We start from the raw sequence: 23,549 nt of genomic DNA, 5'->3' as shown, positions 1-23,549 counted from the left end.
ATCTCTTGGTTGGTGCCGACTAGTTCCCGAAAAAGTTGCTGCTAAGCGATAAACGGAAGGCCCAAAGACCGGCCAGCAATGCAAGGGATCACGGGCCACCAGCGCTGATCGCCTGCTGGCTTTCTTTTTCCACTCTTCCTCTCGCCGTACGCAGCTGATCCTGGCCAGCTGAATCCATCCCCCACTTCGTGATTATTGCCAATCCCTCCGTCTTAATTCGTCGTCGATCATCACTCTGCAGATGCTGCCCCTCGACTATCACTTCCAGCTGGGTTACATGTCAGCCTGCCCAATATCTTGGGCGGGGCATGATCCAGCCTGCACTTAACTTGCGGGTACTCCTTGACAGCCTCCTCCAGACGCCTGCGTGCTATGGTATGGAAGTGGATATCGTGGGTTGTTCCAGAACAAAGGACACATGGAATCCTTCAAATCTTCTAGCTTCACCACACACCCAAACCCCCATGTAGCATCTGCAAACCGACGACCATGGTGGGAGGTGACCCATGGCATGGTAATCGCTTTGATAACTCTGGCAGGACTCGCATGGTGGGCATTGCCTTTCCATGTTGGGGCGACCAGTGAGGGTATCGTTCTCTCGAAGGGGGAATTTAGTTGGGATCAGGTGCGTTACTTGTATTCGTCACGACAGCATCTAACACTGCACCAGATTACCCCTTCCCAGTCACTCGCGTACCACGACTGCTTCGATGGGTTCCAATGCGCCCGTCTCGAAGTCCCAATGGACTACAACCGATCCGATGGTCAAGGACGACGCTTTGCGATCGCCATCACTCGGCTTCCAGCGAAGGTTCCGGTGACAGATCCACGGTACGGTGGCGCAATCTTGATCAATCCAGGTATATCCGCTCCTGTCTGTGCCATAGATGCCGATTAATTGTGGATGCCAGGTGGCCCCGGTGGCTCGGGTGTAGCCCAGGTTATAAATGGTGGCAGAACTCTGCAAATTACTGTGGATGCGGAAACCGACCCGAATGTCGAGGATGCAGAAAAGCTTTCGCGGGACAAGTACTTCGATATCATCGGATTCGATCCCCGTGGCGTCAATAACACGACTCCAGGGTTCAGCTGTTTCCCGAATCTGTTTTCCCAGCGAAACTGGGAGCTGCAGGTGGCGGCAGAAGGCATGTTGGGAAGCTCGGAAGTTGCGTTTTGGCGGACCTGGGATCGTGCGATCGCCCTCAATACAGGATGCTCCGCCAGCTTGACCACGCCGCCGAGGGATGGAGACGAAGCCTTGGGCGAGCATCTCAATACGCCCCCTGTCGCTAGAGATATGCTGGAGATTGTCGAGCGACATGGCGAATGGCGTGAGAGACAAGGTCTAGCGAGACAGCATCAACACGACCGTCTTCATGGCTACGATCGGGGACAGAGTTTAGTGGCGCGGACGAGATGGAACCGGGGACAGGAAAAGCTTCTGTATTGGGGCCGGTCGTACGGGACCATCCTAGGTTCCACGTTTGCAACTCTGTTCCCCGATCGCATTCATCGGGTTATCCTGGATGCTGTGGTTGATGCTGACAAGTACTATTTGGGCGACGGGCCCAACCCTGTCGAGGATGCTGATGCCATTTTCGATCGGTTTACGCAATACTGTAGCACGGTCGGGCCGGACGACTGTCCCTTCTGGGTCCAGGGTGGCCCAGCCGCCATTAAGGAGGCCTACCTGGCCCTGGAAGACACTCTTTACAACCGATCCCTGCCAGTTCGCTCATCGGCCACACGGGGCCCGGAAGTCGTGACCTGGAGTGATTTGAAGATCATCCTGCGGATTGCCATGTACCAGCCGCTTCAAGGATTTCCTCTGCTAGCAAAGTTTGCGAGCGAGCTGGCCAAGGGTAATGGCTCTGCCCTGGCCGACCTGAAACATGGCGGTCGCTCACCGTCGTGCCCTTCGAGCCGGTGTCTTCAAGCCGGACCATGGTCCGCTGAATGTCAGGTTACGGGGCACAACGAAGCATATTCGAGCGCGGCTATCCTCTGTGCAGATGCGGAGTATTTGCAAAGTACCGGGGAAGAGGAGTTCCGAAGTAACTGGGAGACTTTGCGAGAGGATAGTTCCATGGTCGGTGACTACTGGGCTGGGCTTCTGATGAGCTGCGTGGGGTGGGATCTGAAGCCTAAGTGGAAGCTCACAGGTATGATCCATCATCAATTTGTCTTTCTTGTCGCTGAGCTCTTAGGAACCTTTGCGGCCAACACGTCTCATCCACTGCTATTCGTAAGCAATACGCTCGATCCGGTGACTCCGCTGCGGAGGTAATTCTCCCTCCCTGCTTTGCGACCCTTGCTAATTGCGCAGTGCCCGCAAAATGACCCGAAAGTTTCCTGGTTCGGTGCTCTTGCAGCAGGACTCTGAAGGCGTAAGTTCTGTGACACCTCGGATAGTATTCGGCTCGTCTAACTGGCTAGCATTCGACCCTTGCCGCGCCGTCGGTGTGTGTACATATAGAGATCCGCAAATACTTTCAGACGGGCGAGTTGCCGCCTCCAGAGACGGTCTGCAAGGCCGACCTCAAGCCTTTGTTGGGCGCATCGCCGATGATTCAGGAGAGAAGCGCAGGAGAGCAGAAACTGTATGACGCGCTGATGGAGGAAGCGCAACGAATGCCGATAGCGCGATTACCGCTGTAGAATCTCGATGTTGTTTGTCTCCTGTGTTGGGAATGGCTCAATGAGAACAGACTTGACTAGACTTAGAACCACCTACGCGCGGTCAATCAATGGTTTGATCAAAGAACATTGGACATCTGCACCTGCTGAAGTGGGGTTGAAGCCAACCACTGATTGTCGGCCACAAATCCGAGGGCGATAAGCCGCGATAGCCAGTGGCCTTGCAGCCTCGGTCTTAAGCCCGTCGGTTACCACAGCCTGCCTTTGGTTGGTCCGACCCCGCCATGCCGATCAGATAAGGTCAGCCAGGCCCTCTCCTCATCCCTGAGCTGGCCTCCCTTCATCCCTCAACTATCCATTTCGTCCCAGTCATCCAATACACCTGCATTACACCATGGCCCCTCCCATTGAAACAGAAACCACCATATCCTCGCCACTCACCCTCCAAACCCGCCAATCCACGCAGGAGACGGCCGCCGAAACTGCCAAAGTGAAGAACGCCCCCGGCAAGTTCCCGCGGCCTCCCGTCTTCGAGGACAAATACAAAGAGCGCGAATACCTCAAGGGGCGTCTGGCTGCGGCATTCCGCATTTTCGGGAAGAATGGCTACGACGAAGGTACAGCCTCCTCCCATGTATCTCGCGGTATAGGAACTAACACATTGCAGGCGTGGCAGGACACATCACCCTCCGCGACCCGGTCGATCCCACCACCTTCTGGGTGAACCCATTCGGCGTAGCGTTCTCACAAATCAAAGCATCCGACTTGATCCAAGTGAGCCACAGTGGGGAGATCATCGACGGAGGACCGGTTCGGCTACTCAATGCAGCAGCCTTTATGATTCACTCTGCTATCCACGCTGCTCGACCGGATGTGCTCTGCGCCGCGCATAGTCACAGTATCCATGGACGGACGTTTTGTACGCTAGGACGACCGCTGGATATCACTACGCAGGATGCGTGCATGTTCTACAATGTATTCCCCCCTCCCGTACCTAGAGGCAGTCCAATCACTAACAGACCAGGACCACGTTGTCTACAAACAATTCAACGGGATTGTCCTCGCCGAGGAAGAAGGAAAGAACATCGCCCAGGCACTAGGCTCCAAAAAGGCTGCGTTGCTGCAGAACCATGGGCTCCTGACAGTCGGGAAGACCATCGAGGAGACGGTGTTCTGGTTCGTCAGTCTGGAAAAGTGCTGCTATACGCAGTTGATGGCGGATGCGGCGGCGGCCGGACGGGGTGGGCAGACAGTCAAGGTGGATGAGGCTGATGCAGCGTTTACATACAAGTCGATTGGTGGGTCGATGGCAGGGTATTTCAGCGCGAAGCCAATGTTTGATGTGATCCACGAGGAGACGGGGGGGAAGTATTTGAACTGATGCTGCTATATCATCATCACCCACCCTACCATACCATAATCAATTCATATCCATCTAATTCCTTATTTACTTACTCCCTCTTCTCTCTCCCCTCCAACACCCCCCTCACGTCCCCCCATTAATCGCCGTCAACGGCTCCCCACTCACCTCTCCATCCTCCCCCACCACAGCCAAAATATTCTCCATCGCCAACCTTTCAAACTCCATCCTCGTCTCCACCACCCCACCCCCAACATGCGTCGTCAACGTGACATTCTCCATCCCCACCAGTCTCTCATCAACCACCGGTTCAGACTCATGCACGTCCAACCCCGCCGCACTCACCTTTCCCCTCTGCAACGCCTCCACCAAATCCCCCTCAACCACCACTCCCCCCCTCGCCACATTCACCACCCTCACCCCATCCTTCATCCACCCTATCTTCTCCCTATCAATCAGCCCCTTTGTCCCGGGATTTAAATCACAATGCACAGAAACCACATCCGCTACCTCGAGTACCCCCCGTAACCCCCCGCCCCATCTCACACCCATCTCCTGCTCCCGTTCCTCACCACCGTCTAACCGCACCTTGTCGAAATAAACGACCTCCATACCTAATCCCTTCCGAGCCTTCTTTGCCACTAACGCCCCAATCCTACCTAATCCAATCAACCCGAGTACTTTCCCCCTAGGGTTATTTGAAATACCCGCTAAATTCCTATGACAGTCTAAAAATCTAGCTGGATCGCCCGAGCGCGCAGCTATCTGCGACGCCGTGAAATGTCGAAATACAGACAATATCATGTAGAGGGTTGTATCTGCGACGGCTTCATCGGATGCACCTGCGCCGTTGGTGTAGTAGATTCCGCGCTCTGTGAGGGACGGGATTGAGACGGTGTCGTAGCCGGCGCCGGCGGAGGAGAAGATTCTCATGCTGGGGGGTAGGAGGGAGATGAGGTGGGGGTCCCAAGGGGACATTTCGTTGCCGGAGGCGAAGTGGGGACGTAGGAGGGCGGTGATGGAGCCGTATCTAGTTCATTTCCTTATTGTTATTATCTTTGGTTTGGGGGGGTTGGGGGTAGGGGTTGAGAGGGGATTGGGGAAAGGTACTTGTTGGATTTCAGTGCCTCGATAAAGGATTCCCGGGTGAGGTCTTCGTTTCGGATGATGGTGAAGCGTTCGGAGAAGGGCCCGTTGTAGAGATCGTGGTTGTAGGCGATGGGGTCGCCGAGGTGGAGGACGATGGGTTTGGGCATTTTGGGTGTTGGTGTTGGTTTTGGTGTTGTGGTGATGTGGTGATGATTGATGGGTTGAGTAGTTGATGGGGGTGGATGAGTGAGGTTTTAGGATAGTTTCCCCGCATTTCACGCATGCGTGAATAGTTGCAGGCGGATAATTCTCCGATACGGACTTGTTTCCCCTCTTGGCTGTCGTCAGCTATGGCTAGGTTGGCTTGCTTGTTGGTAAGTCTGGAAATGTACTCGTATGATCGCATGAATATTTTTTTGACTGGTATAGTTCTACTGTCTCCCGGCCTATAGCTGGGCCGAGCAATGGAACAAATGTTGCGATAGAGAATGAGTGACCGCGCTGTTCTAGTCGCCGACAATCTGTGAGCACTAGATTTGTTACCTATGCTTCGTTAGCTTGGCAGAGAACCAGAAATTCATCCACGGGGATTTCTGACCTGGAGGGAGTCGCTCTGGTGGGCTCGATATCGCTATCCATGGCATCTGGACGCTTGACTGCTATTCTACCGCGCTCGGTGTTTTGTGATCCTGCCATTGGGACTGTAGCAGGCAGTGAATCAGGAGGGGGTGAAGACACGGGGATAAAAGCAAAAGACTGATTAACCAGATTCTCCCCGGTTCTTGTCTTCCAAAGTCCCACAAACCACAATCAACCATTTTATCGTCCCTGAATCCCGGAGGTCAGTTGAAATTTTCGGATCTATCCTGATGGGCCTTCATTGTAGGTATATGGTGCAAATGCGTCGGTTGATGGTATGGAGTTCATGAGACAGCAGGAATGTATAGACCGGACTATCGCTCATCAGGCTTCGAACAAGGAGTTCGGACATGGTTGCCTTGGACGTTAAATTGATCGCGGAGGCCCACTCCCCATGTGTAGAAACTAGAAAGGCTGTGGCATTGGTGATAGCTAGGCAGGGAAGTCCGTGGCGATCGGAGTAGATATCCGGTGGTTGCAAGATTGGTGAAAGGAACAGGGTCTTCCGGCACCTTAGACAAGATTATAGGAAGAGGCAATGTTAGGCAACTTTTCAAGGTACATAAAGGAACAGTGGTGAGGTATGAAACTCATCATACCTGTGATTCTTGTTCAAGGTCTGGTGTTGTTGTAGCTTGGTTGTTTGTATGTTGGAGGGACAAAAGTGGAGAAGATCCGCGAAGATCTGGTGAAAGGCAAAAAGCAAAAAGAATGACCTACGCAGGATTCGAACCTGCAATCTCTTGATCCGTAGTCAAGCGCCTTACCATTGGGCCAGCAGGCCTGCTTGTTAAAAAAGGCATCAATTATTGATAATATAACCCAAAGTCTATGACTAAAAAAGGCTGTGGTTGTCGCCGCGGTCGTGCCTGTGAAATTGGTCGACGATGCCCGACCGGCAGAACACCCTATCGGGTGTTTTTTTCTATTAGAAGCATCTGTCACTTAATCTTATTTACAGGAGCTGTAATTACTTGTGCTTAGGGAAGTTTGGAAATTCTCCCATCTAATGATCTGCATCGAGCAGGTATATATTCCGGGGCTGGCCCGCACAGCATATCCTCATGTCCATCCATAACACGTTTCGAGTGGCAAAGCAATTTAGGTAGACTCCGACCTTCTAGCGGACTCCACATCAAGTACCATCGAAGTACCGTATAGCCAAGGTAGAAGACAAGTAGGCAACAGCTCAGTCCACTTCAGCACAAGCACATTCCTACGATTAGCGTTGCGGGGTCGCCAAGGATCCGGGGTGATCATGCAACGACCCCTTCGCAGCCATCTGACTGGTCATACCGGGCGGGGTAGTCGAAGTTTACTGCGAGGCCAGCCAGACACCGCAGCTTTACAACCCAATGGCCATCGTGCACAATCGATAGTCCCCCTCCATGACAGTGCCGTCCTCACGGAAGTCATCCTTAGTACCGGATGGGTCGGAGGAGTGCTGAAAGAACTTTATTGCGCTGGGAAATCTGGGGTATGGTCCACTTGCTACCACAGGATGATGGGAGCTCAACTAAGCTCTCGTCTAGAATGCCATCTAGATCTAGGTAGCGGCCATGAAATGGACGGCATCGCAAAAGGGACTTGACTAAGTAGAAAGAGGTGATGTGATCAGCCCATGCCGACAGTGACTGACTCTGGCTGGACCAGCCGCTGACGCAGTGTGGTGTGATCCAATGGGTTTGAGGTAGATTGACTGAGCTGGCTGTACGACGAATCCCTGTCGCGTGTACTGCAGCGTATGGATGCTGGCCAAAAACCAAACAAATACACGGCAGACTCCCCGGTGCAGATGAGATCACGAGTGCCGCCCCTGGCTAGGCAAGATAGTAGGGTGCCCCTCACTAGTAGTATCTAATGATGTATTGTGGTCATTTCACTGTGCTAGATACATGATCATATTGGCCCATGCCAGCCGAAACACGTAAACTCCGTCATGTCATCCTGCTGAAATCCCGTCCGTCCAAAGTACCAGACCCTAGAAGGTAACAAAAGAAATTATGCGAAAGGAATGGTGGATGAAGATCGCTGTCACGGACAGTCCCCCTCTATTATTTGATGGCCCCTCAAGCTCCAATAGCGGTAGTTGGACACGCTCCCTCGGCCGAATTCACTTCAAGTGACGCATATACCGCAGTGTCAAATAAACCGCGCTCGCTGTGGTGTAGGCAGCGCCTCCTGCGGCAATCCAGACCGGTCTGTGAACGCTAAAGGAGGTCGACAGAACCTGTGCCCTTCTTCTGCGCTTCTCTGAACGGGCTGTTAGGATGGCCTTTTGCCCGAAAGCCGATGAAGCCTACCTGTGGTCAAGAATCTATTTCTCAAAGTAGCAAGCTGCTGTCTAGAATAGGCACCGAAGGATGAGCCCACGGACGAGAGGCCTTGCATAGCAGGGGTCGACATCTTGAAGGAGTTTATTGAGAACTTTGCGAAGAGAACGAGTAGATGGTGAGATCTTGACACTGACGAGAGCCACGGACGAGTTGAGGGTGTTTCTCTCTGTGCAATGCTGGGTGACACAAGGTTTATATGTCTCTTCGTGACCTGGATGCGGGGTAGTCACAGGATAAGGGCTGCCCCCAGCAACAGCTGGCTCGACCTCTCGTCATCCCTGTCTTTGTTGATCCGTGTCGTAGGTTACATCCTGGAGGGTGGTGATTGGAGGTCATTGTTGGGCCTGCCTGGTGTTGGCGCACCTCGCCCCTGGAACGGGCGTGAGCTATCATCGAGCCCAAAGTGCAATACCGACTAAGCGACCAAGTACACCCCAGGTACAACCGCCGACACCGCGATTCACTCTGATAGGACATCCCCATATTGAATGGTATGTGAGTGGCGTTGTTAATGATTAGGACCTCGCAGCCCAAGCAAGAAGTACCGTGAAGAGCCTTATGCTTTCCGCAGCACGGCTGGACGAAGAGACGGATGCTATTACCTGCCGACATACAAGGAAGACCCTAATGGTCTGATTGAGTTCAGAGCATGACACCGACAAGAAATTCTCCCACAGTAGATTCACTTGCCTGTTTTATGAGGGCCTAGACAGAGCTACCATACCCAGACTAGGCCTTGACTTTGACCATGCCATGGCAGCAATGCTTGCATCCTGCTACTGTAGGTTGAGCTGATCACCGGCTCATTTTCCTGCCAGCGGATTCAGGTGGCGAAGCAGCCAGCATCGTATCCATTTTGCTAGTATGTACAAGCAGACAACCATTCACTTTCAAAGTACTGAGATGAGACCCGTCCCAGCCCTCTTTTATGACTAAGGGCAGAATGGCAAGGGCTTAGTTTGTACCAACTTCTTTTGGGTCTCTTTTTCTGGAATTCTCATTTGAACCCGCCAATACAGATTCCTTGTGCATAGCTACCTGAATAGGTTCTGGAGAAGAAAGCCTTCTCACAACCATTTAAATCATTCGCCGTTCTAGCAGTGTTTGATTCCAATAATATACCACAGAATATGTCATGTTCAACAAGTCCCTGTCCAAATCTTCGACTTCTTAGATGATATGTATGGGGTCAACTTCTTCCACTATACGAGTGGATTTGTTCCCAGAATGCAAGTTGCACATTCTGTGCACCGCGCACATCCAGAAATCTGCCAATTTGGGTACTATTCCCAATAACATGAAATGCTTTCTGATGGAATGTGGTGTCGCACATATTTCCTTTGTTCCCGCGAGTTGGCGACTTACCGCAAGCGTCGTGGTACCTCCGCTTTATGCACGATGTCCCATTCAGAGATCATTATCACGGACTGGAAGCTATAGATACATCGCTGGGTGAATCGGATTTGGAATCCCTTTTTGCTCCCTCAGATTGTTATCGGTCGTGAGCTCCTTCAGGTCGATCGTTTCCAGTATACCTGACGTTACATGTGAGCGATGACAGAATTATGCGTGATCAGATGACACCGTCTCCGCAAAGAATATGGAACCGGATGAATTGGGCTTAGAAGTTTCTTTCTGATACCTCAATGCACCAGGCAAGGCTGGATCGAGGTTCAATACGCAGCTACGGCACTGTCAGGGAACAATGAAACCGAAAAGAGGGGATATCCAGAAGCTGACATCAGCATTACATGCGGTTCTCGCATCTCCATGACATTAGAGACGGCAAGATCTAGGTCAGCATAGATCAAATCCTAAAACAAACTTTCCATTCTTTGCTGACAATATTGACGCCGTTCAGCTGTCACTCCTGGCTAGCAATGAGGGGTTCCACGCTGATTGTTGCAGTCAGTCCGCCTCATTCGCGAGCATCCATCAACGAACTCTGATCTGCAATGGCACCACACACCCGATGCAATTTAAGCACAAGGCACTTTGAACTTGATAACAGACTGAATATCAGAGAAATGCCTCTGGAATGGGGGGACGAAAGTGGAAAGCAGACGGATAATAATGTGGGCCGATAAGATAATCCGCACGTGACCGCAATCTTATCCGCCCGTCGAAAGAAAGTTTTGGTCGAGTTTCCTGTCTGCTGTCGCGCAAACCATGGCTGCCCCGCCAAATGTGAGAACCTACACTAAACTTGCAGGTACCCCCGATTATGATGACCCGACCTTCTGGGATACCAAGTTTGCCACTGGTCGGGATGTCGGGGAGTGGCTGAATTCCGGTGAAATGCTCATCGACGCGGTCGTGTCCCACCTGGAGAGTCGCTCGGCAACAGACACAAACGCAAGAGTCTTGCATCTGGGGCCCGGCATTTCAAAGCTGGGGGCCAAACTTTGCGATGAATTCATGAATCGCAATTGGGCGGGAAATGGTATCGTGGTATGTACTTAGTGGGTTGAGCATTGGAGCAATTACTGACCCATTTTCTCCTCACAGAACGTTGACTTCTCCGCCGAAGCCGTTCGCATCGGGCAAGAAATCGAGGATGGAAAGGATCACTTACATGCGATGCACTGGCTGCAAGCTGACTTGCGGTCTTGGGCTGATGTGTCTAGATTAGCTCCCCTCTCGCCATTTGACGTGATTCTCGACAAAAGCACAAGCGACGCGATCGCGACATCCACGCCCGTTACATTCCCTCCATCCTCCGACGCATCGAGCACATGCCCGACGGTACAGCAAATTGTGGAGAAAAATGGAGAGACAGTGTTGTCGCCAGTAGAGTTATTGGCGTTACATCTCGTTCCCTTGACGCAGAAAGGAGCCGTCTGGGTCACTCTTTCCTATTCGACCATGCGCTTCGATGATCTACATTATATGGCACAATACTGGACTGTCGTATCCCGGAAACCTTTCAAAGCACCGCAGGGAAAGACCTCGTCGTTTGCTTATGCGCCCGAAGTTTTCCACTGGATGTATATTCTGCAACGCAAGTGAGACACTCCTGCAGTATCTGCAGTATCGTGATATACGACTAGGATTAGCCCAGATCACCGGACGAAGGCACAAGAAACGGCAGCAGCAGGTATTTGGACTGGAATATATCCCACAGGGTTCTCGCCAATAGCGCCAATGCGCGATCGAGATGAAAATCGTACGCCGGAGGGAGTGGTAGCATGGTAAGTCACCTGTGTTCCATGCGCCGCCTACTGTGCTGCACTCCTTTCATGCCATCAGTAAGGAAATCGATAGTATATAGCCATATGAGGCTTGAGTAGAACTCCAGCACTGGCAAAGTGAAGGGGTTGAGCCGTTGTGGGTCAATCTAGGAAAACAGTAAGTTCCTTTTCAACAGTAGTTCACCGTATGCGCCGCGAGAAGATTCCCCATCAATCAATAATGACTACTGTCTTAAACGTTCCTCAATGTTGATCGCATCTAGTGTATCGCGAGCGCATGCAGCGGTATCCAAGAGGCTTGCGCTGAAAGCTAGAAACCGGAGCCAAAGCTTACAGCAAGCTCGCACAATCAATGCGATGAAACATTATTGTTTTAGCAAATGCTACGGGAGATGTGAGATGCTCTGGTGCGATTAAAGACTAGCTCATTCTGGAAGATACAGATCGCAAAGTAAGACCTGTCGCGTCTTTGAAGCTCGCCACCAGTGTGTAATCTGCCTCTCATCAAGACAATTGGGAAAGCTGCTACGCATCACTCAGTTTTTAGCCCGGGCCAGTTCTTCCTTTTCAGCACTGTCCAACAATCCCAAACTCTCCCTCCGAGTCGGGGCATTTGGATCGAAGAAGGGCTTCTCCGCAAGCGATGTGACTCGTGTGCCATGTCTAGGCTCGGTGCCCTCGTAGTCCCAGCTGGCATTGTGAATGGTAATTCTGTTGTAAGTCAGTGATATAGGCCGCGTTAGCATGGTGACGAGTTACTGACCGGTTATCCCACAGGGCGCTTGTTTTCGGGCTCCACTTGAAGCGAACCTGTATGTCGATGTTTTTCTCATAAACGTCACACAGATATCCCAAGATGACATCACTCTCCGCCTTATCAAGACCGACAATACGGTCCGTCATTGCTCGGTTCACCCAGAGTGCTTTCCATCCCGTAGCGGGATGGACGCGGACAAGCGGATGCTCACGCTCAACGTACTTTGGACCTTCCTCAGGGTGGTCGCGATCTAGATAAGGATGGGCGGATCGGTAGATGGCGGTCTTACCGTCGATGATCTTACGAAACTCGGGGGACAGCTTCTCATAAGCCGCATAGCCGCTGGCCCAGAGCGTGTCTCCGCCGATGCTCGGGATGGTGTCGTTATGCAGATGCGTCACACCGGCAGGCTGACGCTCGTGGACAAGGTCAGTATGCCAACGAGAGGCCCCTCCAGGGCGACGGAAGTCAGCGGGACGTTCCTTTGCCTGGAGAGCGGGCCAAATGACCGTCACACCGGGGACGCCAGGCACCTGAGGGACTTGTGGCTGAACAAGGACGAGACCTTAGTATACAATGCCTCTTCAGCTGTCAAGGAGAGGCTTGGTGGGCTTACATGAACCTCAATCTCACCAAACCATTCGCCCAGCGCCTTTTGCTGCTGGGGAGAGATATCTTGGTCCCTGAAGAAGACAACACTCCGTTCAGCAATCAACAAACCCAACTCATCCTTCTGCTGGTCGGTCAGGTCTTTCAATTGCAGCCCCACGATCTCTGTTCCAATGTGTCTGGTCAGATGGATGACCTCTTTCGCTGCCGATAAGAGTGCCTTCTTTTCTGGGTCCGCACGGGTGCCTGGGTCCACATGTGGCCGGTCATAGTCGCGGATCTTGTAGACGTCGTCTCTATACAACGGACGGGATGGACGGTAGGGATAACCTCCCGACAGGTCTATTCCGGCCTTCTCAAGGCGCTCCCGAGACGCTGGTGGAAGCGGAAGGGTTTGCTTCAGAGGTTCGGCGACATCAACAATTCTGGGGTCAATGGGAGCTGGAGCCATAGTGCTCGATATGAACTATAAGTTTGACTAGAGCGATAAAGTTTCCGATTCGGCTCTCAGGGCTCAAGTGCCATATTTCTATGACGAGATTCGCGAGTTTGGGGTTCAATTCCCCTCACCCATTCGTATCGTGATGCGGGTTCCGATCACATCATCACCAGCCATCATTGCGCCTTTCGCATCCCACCTCCAAGAATATAATGTTGAACGGATGTCGCGGCATTCGCTCGTGTTGACCCCTCTTTTCTTTGGTTCCCCTCATTTTGATAACTCCTTATCTCCGTTCACTCCAGCGATCCAAACCCCACCGTCCATTAACGGCCAAGCCAGAGGACATCATCCAGGGATGCGATGGTCTCATCGTTTATTCTTAAGCCATTGATAATCATCGAACATATTATACGTCCGGAGGACCCTCTTAGCCAGACGTTGCAGCTCTAGTGGCTCGTCTCGAGATACTGTCTGACATGACAGGCTGCGGCTCGCTCCTCGCCTAGTAGCGTCGCTATTACACCACACTTGACTAACATAACGTTACCTTATGGCCCCATAGCTATCCCCATCTTCAGCAGCATATGAGACGGCTCGATCTCACACAATGACACCTCTTACGTTACGCCGATATCGTTGTAATTGGCACGGGCAGAGTCAACAAACATCACCATGACCCGTCGGATCCAGCGAGTGGCCGTGATCGGTGCCGGAATTAGTGGCGTCGTGTCTGCAGCCCACCTTATGGCGCATGGGATCGATGTGACTGTTTTCGAGCGGAATCATGCAGCAGGCGGCGTTTGGTAATCCCTGATCGTGCCCAGTGTCAAGCTAATGAGTTCTAACGACTGATCCAGGCTCCACGATGAAAGAAAGCCACTTGAACCAAATTACCCCTCGATAAACCCCTCTGTGTCAGAGAAGCATCGGGAGGATGCCCAACAAGAGGACTCATTGTTGTTGGAGCACGCTCCACCTGGGTGTGTGGTCTCCATATTATGGTTCTTTAGAGGATAGCTTACAATTCCAGGCCGTGCTATGATGGACTTAAGAACAACGTGGCCACGTCGCTGATGAGGGTCAAGCTCAACGCCTGGCCAGAAGGAACCCCGGAGTTTGTCAGTCACACCGTGATGAAAGAGTACATCCAGGATACTTCGAAGAAAGCTGGGGCCGACAGTGTTACATTGTATGGAGCTCGTGTGAACAGGCTACGCAAGGATGAGCAAAAATGGCATGTTACCTGGTCAACGTTGACAGAAAACGATCAACCAGGAAGACTCGAGGGCCGGGAGGAGAGCGCCGTAAGTTGATATCCTTGGTGGTGAATGAATTAATAACCTGAACGTGGCTAGATATTCGATGCGGTCATAGTTGCTTCTGGTCACTATCATGCGCCCCGTGTCCCAGATGTACCTGGCCTGTCAAAAGCGAAAACACAATGGCCGTCGCGTATAATCCACTCAAAGGGATACAGAAAACCGGATACCTATGCGGGAAAGGTAAGTAGTTTCTCTTCTTGTCTACCCTGGATCAGCGAATCAATGAGTCTCATATAATTCTTAGAATGTCCTACTCATCGGGGGTGGAGTCTCGTCAACAGACCTTGCACGAGAAATTGGACCTCTGGCCAAGAACGTTTACCAAAGCACACGTAACGGTGAATTCGATATTTCTTCCAGCATTCTTCCCGACAATGGTGTCAGAGTCAGCGAAATTGAACGCTTTGAGATCGAGTCACCGACAGTTGCTGATAACGAGCCTCTGCCCATGGTCATCCACTTGAGATCAGGACAGAAACTATGCGGAATCGATGCAGTCATAATCTGCACTGGATATCATATTACGCTGCCTTTTCTCTCGGAGTACCACGATGATACGACACCGGCAGAAAAAGCCAACGAGACGATCCTAGTGACGGATGGAACGCAGGTGCACAACCTGCACAAAGACATCTTCTATATTCCGGACCCGACGCTTGCATTCGTGGGAGTCCCATACTACACGGCCACTTTTACACTCTTCGAATTCCAGGCTATAGTTGTAGCGAATGTGTTTGCTGAGATCGCGGAGTTGCCCTCGAAAAGCGATATGAGAGATGAATACAATAGGAAGATCAAGGAGAAGGGCAGCGGGAAGCGGTTTCACTCACTCAAGGATGTAGAGGAGTTCTATGTCCTGGATTTGCTGGAGTGGATCAACGCCTTCAGGGAAAAGCACGGACTCCCTGTGATCGAAGGGCATTCGGATCACTGGCATGTGGTCAAAGCGGCGCAGAGGGAGCGAGTCCAGCTGCTGCTGGGGGCTGGTCGGAGGCGCGACAGCGGCATCGGGGAACTGCCAGCCTTGGAGGTATGCAGCTAAGCAGGCCATAGATCAGTTCGCATTTTAGTGTAGATGACACAATCCGAGACCACACATATCGCTCATGCCCGTCGGGACCCTAATCCAAGCTTATCAGGCGGGATCGGCATGACCCTAGCTCGCCGGCATCGCATGTCCAGGGCACATCATCCCAGATCTCGATGACGAGCTTCGGAGGTGGGATGAGCCACCACTCATTCTTCGCGCACCCACCATGCTGGCCCATCCCCGCACATCGGTCAACAGGATCATTATCTTTCGGTCATCATTCAATCCAACAGGTTTGATGTCCCCGCAGATATTGCGCGAACGCGGTAGATGATGATGCCTTGGTCTGGGCACACCTCTGTTCACGAGATGTCGCGTCAAAGCTAGTTCCAACAGAGACTTCCATCAAGCCAAAATCAGGGATAAATATGTCTGGCCTTCATGTGAAACTATACAGTGAGATGGCAAGTCATTGATCGTATTCTCTTCTCTCTACTACTCTGCCACCCCTCCTTTCCGACGGTACTTTCGACACCTTAGTCTAGACCGCGGTCATGGCCCCATCACCAGCCACCGTTGATGACAGAGCAGTCGACTCCTCAAGTGTCGTTCAGAAAAACCCGAAGCGAAAATGGGTTAGCTACCTCTGGGATACGTTTGACAAATCGCCCGAGGAGCGCAGACTGCTGTTCAAGCTGGATACGGCAATTCTGACGTTTGCATCGCTCGGTAGGTCAATGATTAGTTCAGCTAATGCTATACACACTAACCCTGCAATAAAGGTTACTTCATCAAGTATCTTGACCAAGTCAATATTAACAATGCCTTTGTTTCCGGAATGTTCGTATCTCGCAACCGTACATCTAGTCCATACTGACAATAACACAGGAAAGAGGACTTGGGCTTATATGGCAACCAGCTCAACTACATGCAAGCTTGCTGGACAGTCGGCTATGTCATCGGTGAAATCCCAAGTAATATGCTTCTGACGCGCATACGGCCCAGATACTGGATTCCAGCCATGGAGGTAGGCTTATCCTTTAAAGTGAGAAGGATACATCTGACCGTTTCAGTTACTATGGACGGTACTCACTTTCATCCTGTCGCGATCAACCAATGCTACTCATTTCTATGTCCTTCGCTTTTTCATTGGTACGTCAAGCTTTGCCGTAGTAATTCATCAACGCTAATGTGACCAGGACTGGCCGAGAGTAGTTTCTATCCCGGAATGCAATACATCATTGGATCGTGGTACCGGAAGGACGAACTTGCAAAGCGCTCATGTATATTCCACACCAGTAGTGGCATTGCGAGTATGTTCTCTGGGTATCTGATGGCTGGTGTGTATAATCTTGGAGGACGTGGAGGGCTCAAGGGTTGGCAATGGTATGTTGAGTCCTGTTCCCTTAATCCTATCATGTCTAACAGGATAGGCTCTTCATGATCGATGGAATCATTTCGATCCCTGTGGCAATCAGCGGGTTCTTCATTTTGCCTGATGTTCCCGAAATCTCGAATCCGTTTTATCTTAGCGAGGAGGTATGTGAACCTCAGCCATCTATATGATGACTGCTAAACTATCAACAGGAAGTGAAACTGGCGCAGAAACGGATGCAATTCGAAGGACGCAAGAATAGAGAGCCTTATACTAAAGCCAAACTGAAGAAGATCTTCTCATCGTGGCGTATCTACTTGCTTACGATTGTGTATATGTGAGTTTCACCATGTCTCAGAGATGCTAGCGATTGAGTCTGATTTCCTCAGTGCATTCAACAACGGAGCAGCTGGCAGTCAGCCTGTGTTCCAGCAGTAAGTATTCCTCTTACCCGGCGCCTCAGCAACGATGTCTAAAGTTGTGCAGGTACCTGAAAGACTCGACGAATCCGAAATATACCGTTGACCAGATCAACGCTTATCCAACAACTACAAATGCAGTCCAGGTCGTCACGACGCTCGTCTACGCATGTACGTATCTCGATTTTCAGCATCACACGACAAAGACTCACATTCAACAGGGACTTCCGACACAATCCTCAAAGGAAGACGATGGCCTTGCATCATTATCGGCGCCGTAAGCCCTCATCCCCACAAAACCATCCTCGAAAATACTAACGAGTGAAAGTGCATAAACATCATCTGCTACGTCTCTCTCGCCATATGGGACATTCCAACAGGATGGAAATGGACCTGCTATATCCTCTCCGGTGCCGGGTTCGGCCTGAGCGGTCTCTGCATGGCGTACGACCCCCTCTCTATTACCTTCTCTAAAGAAGACAACCTAACCCGAACAGATGGGCCCATGAGATCTGTACCGAAGACAACGAAGAACGCGCCCTTGTTGTTGGTAGCATGAACGAAATGGCCTACGTTTTCCAAGCCTGGCTCCCGCTGGTTGTCTGGCAGCAAGTCGACGGACCCCAGTACCGAAAGGGTTTCATCACCGTGACAATCATGTCCGTGATCTTGATTATCTCGACGATGGCTACGAGGAGCATGCAACACAGAGATGATGGGAGGAAGTAAGTCTCGTCCTTCCGAAGAGAAGCTTTGGGCCGGTTAGCTAATTGTGTCATTTAGGGCGAAATTGCTCCAGGGAGAAGGAGAGGGAAGTAGTGAAAGTGACCTGGGATCATCTAGAGAAGGTGAAGGGCCAGTGGAGGAGGAACAACATGTGCCGAAGCTCTAAAGGGACTATGAATGCAGGATATGAAGGGTTTGGTAGGATAACTTGTTATCAGCGATGATACAAAAGTGGATTGATTTTTATTTATACCCACAAATAGCTACGCGAGAAAAAAAGCCACGGATAGAAAGACCCATCGTGGACACCGACTGGAGCTACCCCGCATCGGGCAAGACCAATCACGGATTTACCCCCCCTGTCCTTCAGCTGATGATCTTTTCAATTCCCCGCCATCTCTCATCAGTTCCTCATGACACTACGGCGCAAGAGAAAAAGCCTAGCCCAATCACCTACTATCTACCTACTCACACTTTCCCATGGCCGACCCCCTTTCAATAATCGGATTCGTCATCCAGGCGATCGACGTTGCAAGTGAGGTATACCGATATGGGAAGGAGGTGAAGGACGCCCACAACGAGGTCCGAGAGCTGTTCGGAGAGCTCTTCGCCCTGAAAGCTATCCTCGAGCAAATAGACAAGAATCAGCAAGATGCGCTCGTCTGCGATTCTCATAACCCACAATCGATGTCTTCGAAATCGTTCCAGAACGCTTTGACGGAGGCCTCGACCGTCCTGAAAGAGATCCTCGATGATTTGGAGAGTAGGCGTGGGAAGGGGACATCTTTCTGGCGACACCTGGGATGGCCGGAAAGGAAGGCAAAGCTGATGGAAAATATTGCTAAGCTGGAAAGGCTGAAGACATATTTTATTTTGGCTATGATGAACGATAGATCGTAGGTCATAAGATCTTGGCTTAGAACTGGAGCTGACAGCAGGTATAGGATGGTGGAAAAGGAAATGGCATCATCAATTGATATACTGACGGACATGGGAAAAGAGATGCAATTGAACAATCAGCGTGTGTGTGAAGACCAAATTCTTTCCAACATCAGCTGATACCACTCTCTCTACGAGCTTAGGGGAACTACAGCAGAAAATCATCGACTGGATTTGTCCTGTCGACGTGGAATCAAACCACCGGAGAGCGCTGTCACTGCGCCAATCTGGTACCGGGCATTGGTTTATCAACGGGCCTTTTCGACAATGGTTTTCTGGGGCGGACGGGTTGAGATTCCTCTATCTCCAAGGTAGATGTGAGTTCTCATCCTAGCTACAACTGCAAGATTCTGTAGTAAGACGCAAGCTTTACAGCTGGATCGGGGAAAACTGTCCTCTGGTAAGTCTCGCTGCTTTCATATTGTGTCGCGTGGTCATGATACTGAGCATAGGCAGTGCGACAGCTATTGAAGAGGCGCAGAAGGTTGCCAGAACCATGAAACAAACTCAAGTTCACCTCATATACTTCTATTGCTCATTCCAGCTTGGTGCATCCCAAAGCCTACAAAATTTGCTAGGAGCCCTTTTGGCTCAACTTTCTTACGCCCTTCCCGAGATTTCTGCGGACTTGAAGACTTGTTTCGAAAGAAGATCCCCTCCTACCCCCGATAGCCTTATTCAACTACTTCTAAAATACGGCTCTCGGGTACAGAAGCTGTACATCATCGTTGACGCTATCAATGAGAGTGACGAGGCTGATGACATCCTTAAATCACTGATGGCCATCCTGGAAGCCTCAGAGAATGTGTACGTTATGACTACTTGCACGAGTCCTCCAAGCACACAGTGCAAAGTTCGATACCTGAAGGAGACAATGAAGCCGTCATCAAACAAATACGACATTCAAGCATTTGTGAACTTGCAGTTGGAGCTGCAGCCAGCTCTCCGTCGCCTGCCATCGCAGACAAAGGTCCACATAAGCAACTTGCTCTCCTCCAAAGCAGATGGAATGTAAGCATGACACTTCAGTGCTTTGATGGAAATGGACTGACGAATGTTGCTTCTGGAATTAAGGTTTCGGTATGTGCGATGCCAAATAGACCTCCTTAGCGCCCAGAAAACGGGTCGAGGCGTTCTCCGAGCGCTCGAGGTAATGCCAGAAGACTTGAATGGCACCTATGAAGTTATTCTGGGTAGGGTCTCGACCCATGATCGAGACCTTGCCAGAGAAGCGCTCCTCTGGCTTACATTTAGTCGACAGGCGCTTACTTTACCAGCGTTGAATGAGGCACTGGTTTTGGAAAAAGGCGATAAGTATATCGACGACGAATACAGACTCATCAATCCCGATATCGTTCTTGAGATTTGCCAGGGCCTGGTGGTTTTGACGAGACTAACTCAGTTGTGACTCTGGCCCATTCTTCTGTCAAGGCATTTCTAACCTCCGATGCCATTAAACACGGACCCGCGGCGTTTTTCGCATTGGAGGAGACCGAAGCCACAAGACACATTATCCAGAAATGCCTCACATACTTGAGGTTCGATGCCTTTCAGACACCATGTCCAAACTTCCGGAAAATGAAAGAACGAATCGCCCAGTTCCCACTTTCAAAATGTGTTGCCGAGACCTGGGCACTACTTTGTGGTGCCCAGGCACCCATCGATTTCGAATACACAAGCCGCGAGCTAGATGAGATTATTGCATTTATGTCTAGCGGCAACTTCAGATCCTGGATCCAGATTTTACTATGCGAGGCGAATGATGAAGCAGGTTGGGAAACCGAGCCACTTTACTACGCTGCGTCTTTCGGTATGCTGGCCGTGGTAGACAGACTTATCAAAGCCGGTGCCAACATCGACGCCCCCGGTGGACGAAATGGAGCTACCCCCCTTACAGTTGCAGCCTATAGAGGCCAACTTCCAGTCGTAAAAAGACTACTGGAAGCAGGGGCGGACCCAAACGTGCAAGATGAATGTGGGATGACGAGTATCGAATGGGCAACGCATGGAGAGTGGGACGAAGTTAAATCCCTTCTTTTGCAGCATGGGGCCAAAACCCGTCCTCAATTTGGGCCTTCTTCCGATGAGATAGAGCTTTCAGAGATGCACTGGAGTTGCTGTGCTTGCAGTTCCACGAACAATCTGGGGCTGTCGGCTGGAACATGCATGAACTGCGAACATGTAATCTGCCAGGCATGCATAATGGGGCAATTATGAGAAGGTATGATGTGCGGATGCTATGATTTAGTGTAATACATTCAATCTGTTAGCGACTCTGTCGCCATAACGAAAAGCCTGGTGAGATCTTACAGTCTCTACTATAACAAAGCGATAGAACATAGGATACGCAGCCAGAGTCTTACTTCGGTCTACTAGATATGATCAAGCGAATGACAGGATAATAGCTCGAGAAAATCAAGAATTAATATACACACAAGTCCAACCCGTCACCTTCACGCCATAAGGATCAATGCCAGAGAGCTGTTTTGTCCGACGTGATCCGCCTCCACGTCGCTGGAATGAGAGTTGGTGGCTTTCAGTTTGATGTTATTGAATCAGCGCGATGAATGGATGAAGGAGGGAATTGTTGAGCAGAGCTCGCCATGTCCTCAGGAGGTGCTTAGAAAGAGGCACCCGAGGGAGCAGCGGCGGGAGCACCCGAGGCAGCAGGGGCACCACCAGCGGCAGCGCCGGAAGGAGAGGGGCCGTTACCACCAGCGACACCAGAGGGAGCAGCACCGTTTCCACCGAAAGAGCCGGAAGGAGAGGGGCCGTTGCCGCCAGCAACACCGGAAGGAGCAGCACCATTGCCGCCGAAGGAGCCAGAGGCAGCAGCACCCGGACCCTGCCGAGTGGGAGAGCCCTTGGATCCCCGAGAGTGGGAGGATCCCTTGGACTGGGAGCCCTCGGTCTGGTGTCTGTGGGAGCCCTTGTGAGCATCACCGGAAGCAGCACCAGAGGGGGAAGGGCCGTTGCCGCCAGCAACACCGGAGGGAGCGGCACCGTTACCACCAAAGGAGCCAGAGGGGGAGGGACCGTTGCCGCCGAACGAGCCAGAAGGAGAGGGGCCATTGCCACCAGCAACACCGGAAGGAGCAGCGCCGTTACCGCCAAACGAGCCAGAAGGAGAAGGGCCATCACCACCGGCAGCACCGGAAGGACGAGCACCAGAAGGAGCACCTCCAAAATCACCAGCGGCAGCGGAGCCAGTAGGGGCAGCGCCGTTGGCAGCGGAAGCTGGGATTTCGAGCTGACGTCTCCTGTGGCCCTGGGGAGCACCGGAAGGAGCGGGGGCAGCGGTGCCCTGAGGAGCACCAGAGAAGCTCACAGTAGGAGCCTGGCCGTCACTGGGGGAGTTTCCGGAGCCTTGTTCGCCAAAGCCCTGACCCTGACCCTGGCCCTTACCCTGAGGAGCACCAGAAGGAAGGGGAAGAGGCGAACCAGAAGGAGCAGCACCCTGGAAAGAGGGGGCTCCGCTGGGCTGAACAGCATTTGGTTCAGAGCCTTTCTGGGCGCCCATGGCCGGCAGGGCGGCAGCGTAACCGATAATACCGGTGAAAACGATTCCGAATCTCATCTTGAGTGGACAGAGAGTGACAAATGTGGAAAGATAAATAAAAGTTTAAAGGAAAGTAGGAAGCACAGCTTCTGAAGAAACGATAATTGAGATCAAAGGAAAGGAATTTTGAGCTGGATGAAGCATGGCAGAGCTGGGAGAGGGTGGGCTTTTATAAAACATTCTCTAAGCGCTGAGGACCGGTGTGCTCAACGACGATCAGCTGGCATTAGCTATGAGCTGGATGAGGACCCTAAGCTTTCGTCATGCCCCCATGTCACCGTTCTCGGCCCGTCTGCATCTGAGACGTCGACTGTCAGCAATAGATCAGGTTATGGTGGACAAGAACACACCGAAGGGACCGACCACGACTGGAACTTGTGAAGGAGGAAGGGGAGCAAGTGCCAAAACCGGGTGGCTCAGGGGGATGGGGGGGGGGGGGGCAGGGCTGAGGGACAATAGGGTTTGGGAGTTTGGACGCACCCTGTGGCTTGTGGTGGGTCAGCGCGGGATACAGTCGGTACACAGTACCTAGTTGGCGATTATTGTTGGTCATGTTGATGGGAAGAGAGGGAGAAGTGAGAAGTGAGGAGCAAGACGGCGTGTAGCAGTCGACGGCGGTTGGTGGCGGCGGCCCCACGTGCGCGGCTTGTCGGTCGACGCTTGAGTGTTTCACCCCTTCGCCGCTGACTCGACATTTCCTGGCCAGTTGCACTACGGAGTACTATCCTAAAGCTCAGTGCTGTCTTGCGCCATTGACTTATTGCAGTCGCCAAAGTACTACTGCCTTGGTTCGTGAATGCATGGCCCCCGCTACTTGATAATATCTGCTCCATGACCTCCATGACAATCAAGGGCCAAGGGAGCTCATGTCTCCAATAACAGTTCCCTGTGGCTGTGGCTGTTCCAAGTCGGTGGGTCGGTCCATTCTCGATATTGACAGTCGACAGGTCGCCCGGCTAACTAAGCGGAATTCAGTTAGTTCCCTGGTCCTCATCGGGGCCCAAGGATTGAACGATGGCTGTCCCTGACTCCCTGCGCTTGCACTTTACCTTGTGGGCCAATTGTGGTCCGTGTTTCCCGGCGCAGCAAGATTTCCATTTCCTGACAGTCAACGGCGAA

At 51.7% G+C, this 23,549-nt stretch overlaps 10 protein-coding genes and 1 non-coding gene across 11 annotated transcripts; 5 read left to right on the top strand and 6 right to left on the bottom strand.

Annotated features, from left to right (window-relative positions):
- The first annotated feature begins 151 nt into the window (after positions 1–151).
- On the top strand, positions 152–2,845 carry BO94DRAFT_147692 (putative proteinase). Its single transcript, XM_025605775.1, has 5 exons — positions 152–625; positions 671–860; positions 912–2,283; positions 2,327–2,387; positions 2,437–2,845. The coding sequence occupies exons 1-5, from the start codon at positions 419–421 to the stop codon at positions 2,656–2,658; spliced, it is 2,052 nt and encodes a 683-aa protein (XP_025465731.1). The 5' UTR covers positions 152–418; the 3' UTR covers positions 2,659–2,845.
- On the top strand, positions 2,820–4,071 carry BO94DRAFT_147587 (class II aldolase/adducin family protein). Its single transcript, XM_025605774.1, has 3 exons — positions 2,820–3,254; positions 3,305–3,612; positions 3,662–4,071. Exons 1-3 carry the CDS (start codon positions 3,032–3,034, stop codon positions 4,016–4,018), a joined length of 888 nt encoding a protein of 295 aa, XP_025465730.1. The 5' UTR covers positions 2,820–3,031; the 3' UTR covers positions 4,019–4,071.
- Positions 4,072–4,123: 52 nt separating this feature from the next.
- BO94DRAFT_558082 (D-mandelate dehydrogenase-like dehydrogenase) lies at positions 4,124–5,253 on the bottom strand (the record flags this gene model as incomplete). The annotated part of the gene is made up of 2 exons (XM_025613982.1): positions 4,124–5,027; positions 5,108–5,253. The coding sequence occupies 2 exons, from the start codon at positions 5,251–5,253 to the stop codon at positions 4,124–4,126; spliced, it is 1,050 nt and encodes a 349-aa protein (XP_025465729.1).
- A 1,184-nt stretch (positions 5,254–6,437) lies between these two features.
- Positions 6,438–6,509, bottom strand: BO94DRAFT_t199. The gene has a single exon. It is a non-coding gene; the product is annotated as a tRNA-Arg (tRNA).
- A 913-nt stretch (positions 6,510–7,422) lies between these two features.
- On the bottom strand, positions 7,423–8,403 carry BO94DRAFT_536906 (uncharacterized protein). The gene is made up of 2 exons (XM_025612144.1): positions 8,029–8,403; positions 7,423–7,978 (listed from the first exon to the last, which is right to left on the bottom strand). The coding sequence occupies exons 1-2, from the start codon at positions 8,129–8,131 to the stop codon at positions 7,839–7,841; spliced, it is 243 nt and encodes an 80-aa protein (XP_025465728.1). The 5' UTR covers positions 8,132–8,403; the 3' UTR covers positions 7,423–7,838.
- A 1,827-nt stretch (positions 8,404–10,230) lies between these two features.
- Positions 10,231–11,070, top strand: BO94DRAFT_547929 (uncharacterized protein; the record flags this gene model as incomplete). Its single annotated transcript, XM_025613361.1, has 2 exons — positions 10,231–10,512; positions 10,570–11,070. 2 exons carry the CDS (start codon positions 10,231–10,233, stop codon positions 11,068–11,070), a joined length of 783 nt encoding a protein of 260 aa, XP_025465727.1.
- A 658-nt stretch (positions 11,071–11,728) lies between these two features.
- Positions 11,729–13,393, bottom strand: BO94DRAFT_147537 (TauD/TfdA dioxygenase family protein). The gene is made up of 3 exons (XM_025605773.1): positions 12,626–13,393; positions 12,016–12,557; positions 11,729–11,963 (listed from the first exon to the last, which is right to left on the bottom strand). Exons 1-3 carry the CDS (start codon positions 13,067–13,069, stop codon positions 11,789–11,791), a joined length of 1,161 nt encoding a protein of 386 aa, XP_025465726.1. The 5' UTR covers positions 13,070–13,393; the 3' UTR covers positions 11,729–11,788.
- Positions 13,394–13,732: 339 nt separating this feature from the next.
- On the top strand, positions 13,733–17,935 carry BO94DRAFT_469926 (putative FAD dependent oxidoreductase; the record flags this gene model as incomplete). Its single annotated transcript, XM_025608308.1, has 17 exons — positions 13,733–13,863; positions 13,918–14,040; positions 14,091–14,364; positions 14,416–14,562; positions 14,627–15,412; positions 15,958–16,141; positions 16,195–16,252; positions 16,301–16,439; positions 16,486–16,564; positions 16,612–16,798; positions 16,846–16,951; positions 17,000–17,124; positions 17,177–17,221; positions 17,274–17,377; positions 17,428–17,483; positions 17,535–17,650; positions 17,704–17,935. The coding sequence occupies 17 exons, from the start codon at positions 13,733–13,735 to the stop codon at positions 17,933–17,935; spliced, it is 2,892 nt and encodes a 963-aa protein (XP_025465725.1).
- A 1,137-nt stretch (positions 17,936–19,072) lies between these two features.
- On the top strand, positions 19,073–20,364 carry BO94DRAFT_147484 (uncharacterized protein). Its single transcript, XM_025605771.1, has 3 exons — positions 19,073–19,271; positions 19,328–19,882; positions 19,946–20,364. Exons 2-3 carry the CDS (start codon positions 19,368–19,370, stop codon positions 20,277–20,279), a joined length of 849 nt encoding a protein of 282 aa, XP_025465724.1. The 5' UTR covers positions 19,073–19,271; positions 19,328–19,367; the 3' UTR covers positions 20,280–20,364.
- Positions 20,365–21,491: 1,127 nt separating this feature from the next.
- On the bottom strand, positions 21,492–22,448 carry BO94DRAFT_547925 (uncharacterized protein; the record flags this gene model as incomplete). The annotated part of the gene is made up of 1 exon (XM_025613360.1): positions 21,492–22,448. The coding sequence occupies one exon, from the start codon at positions 22,446–22,448 to the stop codon at positions 21,492–21,494; it is 957 nt and encodes a 318-aa protein (XP_025465723.1).
- Positions 22,449–22,617: 169 nt separating this feature from the next.
- Positions 22,618–23,334, bottom strand: BO94DRAFT_147517 (uncharacterized protein). The gene is made up of 2 exons (XM_025605772.1): positions 22,911–23,334; positions 22,618–22,728 (listed from the first exon to the last, which is right to left on the bottom strand). The coding sequence occupies exon 1, from the start codon at positions 23,270–23,272 to the stop codon at positions 22,970–22,972; it is 303 nt and encodes a 100-aa protein (XP_025465722.1). The 5' UTR covers positions 23,273–23,334; the 3' UTR covers positions 22,618–22,728; positions 22,911–22,969.
- Positions 23,335–23,549: the final 215 nt, after the last annotated feature.

The sequence above is a fragment of the Aspergillus sclerotioniger genome (assembly GCF_003184525.1).
Source record: "Aspergillus sclerotioniger CBS 115572 chromosome Unknown BO94scaffold_20, whole genome shotgun sequence".
In the NCBI taxonomy this organism is placed as follows: domain Eukaryota; kingdom Fungi; phylum Ascomycota; class Eurotiomycetes; order Eurotiales; family Aspergillaceae; genus Aspergillus; species Aspergillus sclerotioniger.
The sequence above is the reverse complement of the archived record's forward strand: the minus strand, read 5'-3'. Positions and strand labels throughout refer to the sequence as shown.

Coding starts and splice junctions, on each gene's coding strand:
- BO94DRAFT_147692 (XM_025605775.1), top strand. CDS start 419: ATGGAATCCTTCAAATCTTCTAGCTTCACCACACACCCAAACCCCCAT. Junction 861..911: donor CGCAATCTTGATCAATCCAG/GTATATCCGCTC, acceptor TGTGGATGCCAG/GTGGCCCCGGTGGCTCGGGT. Junction 2,388..2,436: donor TGCAGCAGGACTCTGAAGGC/GTAAGTTCTGTG, acceptor CTAACTGGCTAG/CATTCGACCCTTGCCGCGCC.
- BO94DRAFT_147587 (XM_025605774.1), top strand. CDS start 3,032: ATGGCCCCTCCCATTGAAACAGAAACCACCATATCCTCGCCACTCACC. Junction 3,255..3,304: donor GAAGAATGGCTACGACGAAG/GTACAGCCTCCT, acceptor AACACATTGCAG/GCGTGGCAGGACACATCACC. Junction 3,613..3,661: donor ATGCGTGCATGTTCTACAAT/GTATTCCCCCCT, acceptor CTAACAGACCAG/GACCACGTTGTCTACAAACA.
- BO94DRAFT_536906 (XM_025612144.1), bottom strand. CDS start 8,131: ATGTCGACCCCTGCTATGCAAGGCCTCTCGTCCGTGGGCTCATCCTTC. Junction 7,979..8,028: donor AAATAGATTCTTGACCACAG/GTAGGCTTCATC, acceptor CAGCCCGTTCAG/AGAAGCGCAGAAGAAGGGCA.
- BO94DRAFT_147537 (XM_025605773.1), bottom strand. CDS start 13,069: ATGGCTCCAGCTCCCATTGACCCCAGAATTGTTGATGTCGCCGAACCT. Junction 12,558..12,625: donor TTGGTGAGATTGAGGTTCAT/GTAAGCCCACCA, acceptor GTCCTTGTTCAG/CCACAAGTCCCTCAGGTGCC. Junction 11,964..12,015: donor AGCGCCCTGTGGGATAACCG/GTCAGTAACTCG, acceptor GACTTACAACAG/AATTACCATTCACAATGCCA.
- BO94DRAFT_147484 (XM_025605771.1), top strand. CDS start 19,368: ATGAAACAAACTCAAGTTCACCTCATATACTTCTATTGCTCATTCCAG. Junction 19,883..19,945: donor TCCTCCAAAGCAGATGGAAT/GTAAGCATGACA, acceptor TCTGGAATTAAG/GTTTCGGTATGTGCGATGCC.
- BO94DRAFT_147517 (XM_025605772.1), bottom strand. CDS start 23,272: ATGGAGGTCATGGAGCAGATATTATCAAGTAGCGGGGGCCATGCATTC.